This window comes from Ziziphus jujuba, chromosome 1 (genome assembly GCF_031755915.1).
Source record: "Ziziphus jujuba cultivar Dongzao chromosome 1, ASM3175591v1".
Lineage (NCBI taxonomy): Eukaryota > Viridiplantae > Streptophyta > Magnoliopsida > Rosales > Rhamnaceae > Ziziphus > Ziziphus jujuba.
Window position 1 is genome coordinate 4,775,206 of NC_083379.1, and position 3,110 is coordinate 4,778,315.

Sequence of the window (3,110 nt, forward strand, 5' to 3'; positions counted from 1 at the left end):
ACCCCCTTTCATATCTGTAGCTTTAATTTATTCATTTTATTTTTTAATTAATTATTATTTTTTTTAAACAGTATATGAGAATCCAAATTCAAAATAGAAAGTAATGACTTTTCTACTTAACTGTCCTTAATAAAGAATATTAATTAAAAAGTATAATTATTTGAATATTATATAATTGAACTAGTTGAATCACTCTTGAAAAGAAATGCAGGTCGAGTTGAGCAACAGCAAACTGTTTTATCTTCAAAAGTAAAAAGAAGAAACTAACTGATGAGTCTGATATTAATTGTGGATAAAATTACTATTAATTGGCATGTGCATAACAACTTTGCATTATTTCAAAATAGAAAAGAAGAAAGTACTGGCTTAGAAAATTCTTTTAATCTTGTCAAGTAGAAAGATATCACTCTTTTTTCATAATCTAAAACAGTTTGATTAAACTTGTGGATAAGTGATTCCCCATTCATGGCAATGATGTAATGATTACATCATTGACAAGCATTGAGGACGACCGACACCTGGAACTACTGAATCATTTTTGCAATGAAATCATAGTCACAAAAAGTTAAATTACAGTATTCCAAATGGTTGTAAAACGATCACATCAAAAGAAAAAAAAACAAAAAAAAAAAAAAAAAAAACGAAAAGAAAAGAAAAGAAAAGAAAATCAGCATCAAAATTTTATTCGTTTCATGTAATATGAACCATGATGTGCCCATAGAAAAACAAGTAGTAGGATCTCTCTCTTTTTCTTCAGATTGATCAAAATTTCTTTTTCATCCACCAAAAAGCAAATTTATACAAAAACCCCAGAAAAATTTTTACCCTCCTCTCCTCTCTCTCAAGTCTCAACATTACAAGATTAAAATAATAATCTTTTCCAAGAAATTATTTTTTTGCAAACAAGATGCACACACTCAATAATGAAGTAAAAATAAACTTATATGTGCCCCATTTCTGGCCTTATTCCGATGTTGCAAGTTCCTACACGAACTTCTCTGAATCACCAACGCAATTTTTAAGACCATGCTAGATTATTATTATTTTTTTTCCTGTCTATCTATTACTATATATACAAAAAAGAAAAAAAAAAGAAAAAGAAAAAGGGCAGTGTTTTTTTTTTTTTTTTTTTTTTTTTTTTGGGGAACCCTACCGAAATGAAACTCTTCCAAAATGAATAATAATGATAACAAGAGGAAAAAAAAAAAAAAATCACAACAAGGCCAATTGAGATTATTATTATTATTGCATCAATAGTCAATCAGTTGGTGACTCTGATATGCTTTCTAAATGAGGTCTCCAAACACCAACACGGCCACGCCGGCGATCTTTCTGCGTAGAAATCTTCTCGGACAGTATTTCACTCAGATACCGATCCGAAATCAATAAGTTGGTCATAGATATCGTGCTGTTCCCGGTGTTGTTCCCCGTCATCTCCACCGATGATCTTCTCTTCTTCTTCGTCGAAGGTCTTTGCCTAGTCTTCTCCGTCGTCGGTGGTGGCGGTGCCGGCATGAGAAAGTAAATCTTCCCGCGTTGAAGCTCGGCGTCGGGAGGAACGATCACGATCTTGGGAACGACACCGTCGTCGGAATTGGGAGAGGAGGGTTTCTTAAGCACGTGTTTTGGGTGAGCTTTCATGATCTCGCTAGCTCTGATGGTGCCGCTGATTTCTTCGACACGACCATTGGAGTGGACTATACGAATAACGTCTAGAGCTCCACATGGTAGAATGCAAGAGATGCAACACCTTATGGTGTTCTTCATGGCTTAGCTAGCTAGTTCCCTAATAAGCTTTTCTTTTTTTCTTTTTTTCTTCTTCGCTTTCTGAAGGTCCCTCTCATAGAGAGAGAGATGACAGAGAGGATGGAGAAGAAGAAGAAGAAAAAGAAGTGGATGTAAAAGAAAATATACGAAGAGAGAGAGAGAGAGAGAACGAAAGGATACTAAGTGAATAGGAATGAGAAAAAGAAGTCTTTTTTGTTTTTTTTTTTCCCCTTTTTTTTAAGCCTATGAGTGGGAATAGGTCACCTAAAAGAAAAAAAGAAAAACAACTTTTTTTTTTTTTTTTTTTGGGGCACCAAAATGATGATTTTATTATGCATAGCTTTTATCGTTTCTATATTTTTAGAGCTTCTTTTTTTTTTTGGTTGGAGGTGGAATTTTTTTCTGACTTGCTTAAGATGAAATCCATGGCATGAATAATTGCACCTCACTCTGTACTTTGCCTTTTGGGATCCATCATTTAGGGGCCCCCAATCCCTCCTCTTCATCTTCACCAAGTTCAATAATTTTTTTGGGTTGGGTTTCAAAGTTGGGGAGCTTATGGGTGACACATGTTAGTGCATGATTAGGACTGCCAAGTAAGCTGAAACAATGACCCTTTTGAAAGAGGGGAGACCTGAGACACGTGTTTAATCAAGAGGATGACACTTGTCGATGGACGATTGAATAACCCCTTTCCTAATAGTAGCTGTGGCGGAGAGAATACTTGTGTGGGGTCGATGGCTGGGCTGGGTTTGTTTGGTGTGGGTGAATTGGGAAAATGGGGTATAGAGGAAAATCTTCTTTTGAGAAGAGGTTGTGATCTTTCAATATCCCAAGCATGATCATGTGGGTTTTGGGGTTTCATTGGAAAGTGAGTGTGACTAGGTGATGGACTCCTTTCACTTTATCTTTTTGTGGTTTTAGGTTTGTGAAAATACCTTTGATGCGGGTAAGAAGCTGCAATTGTCTCTTATTATCTCATCTGGGAAAGAAATTTTTTTTTTTTTTTTTTTTTTTGGTATTCTTTGTGTAAGTACTAAAGAAACAAAATGTAACAACTACTAATACTTAGATGTAGTGACAATTTGAACTACAAAAACGTATTCACAATAGATAAACATAATGAGAAATAAATTGAATTGTTATCAATTACTATTTATGATTATTTATAGATCTCATGTAAGATTAATTGACATCTTAGTTATGGCCGGTATGTAAAACTTCTTATCATTTTATATTTTCTTGTTCTTTGTCTCATAGAAAACATCAGTGACAAAGTTTAAATTTTATCCTCCAATGATCTTAAATACAAATTCTACCTTTCCACCGATCTATCTATATAT

At 34.1% G+C, this 3,110-nt stretch overlaps 1 protein-coding gene across 1 annotated transcript; it reads right to left on the reverse strand.

Moving 5' to 3' along the window:
* Positions 1-1,212: 1,212 nt before the first annotated feature.
* On the reverse strand, positions 1,213-2,236 carry LOC107410851 (uncharacterized). The gene has a single exon (XM_016018338.4). The coding sequence runs from the start codon at positions 1,765-1,767 to the stop codon at positions 1,258-1,260; it is 510 nt and encodes a 169-aa protein (XP_015873824.1). The 5' UTR covers positions 1,768-2,236; the 3' UTR covers positions 1,213-1,257.
* Between the last annotated feature and the right edge of the window lie 874 nt (positions 2,237-3,110).

Coding starts and splice junctions, on each gene's coding strand:
- LOC107410851 (XM_016018338.4), bottom strand. CDS start 1,767: ATGAAGAACACCATAAGGTGTTGCATCTCTTGCATTCTACCATGTGGA.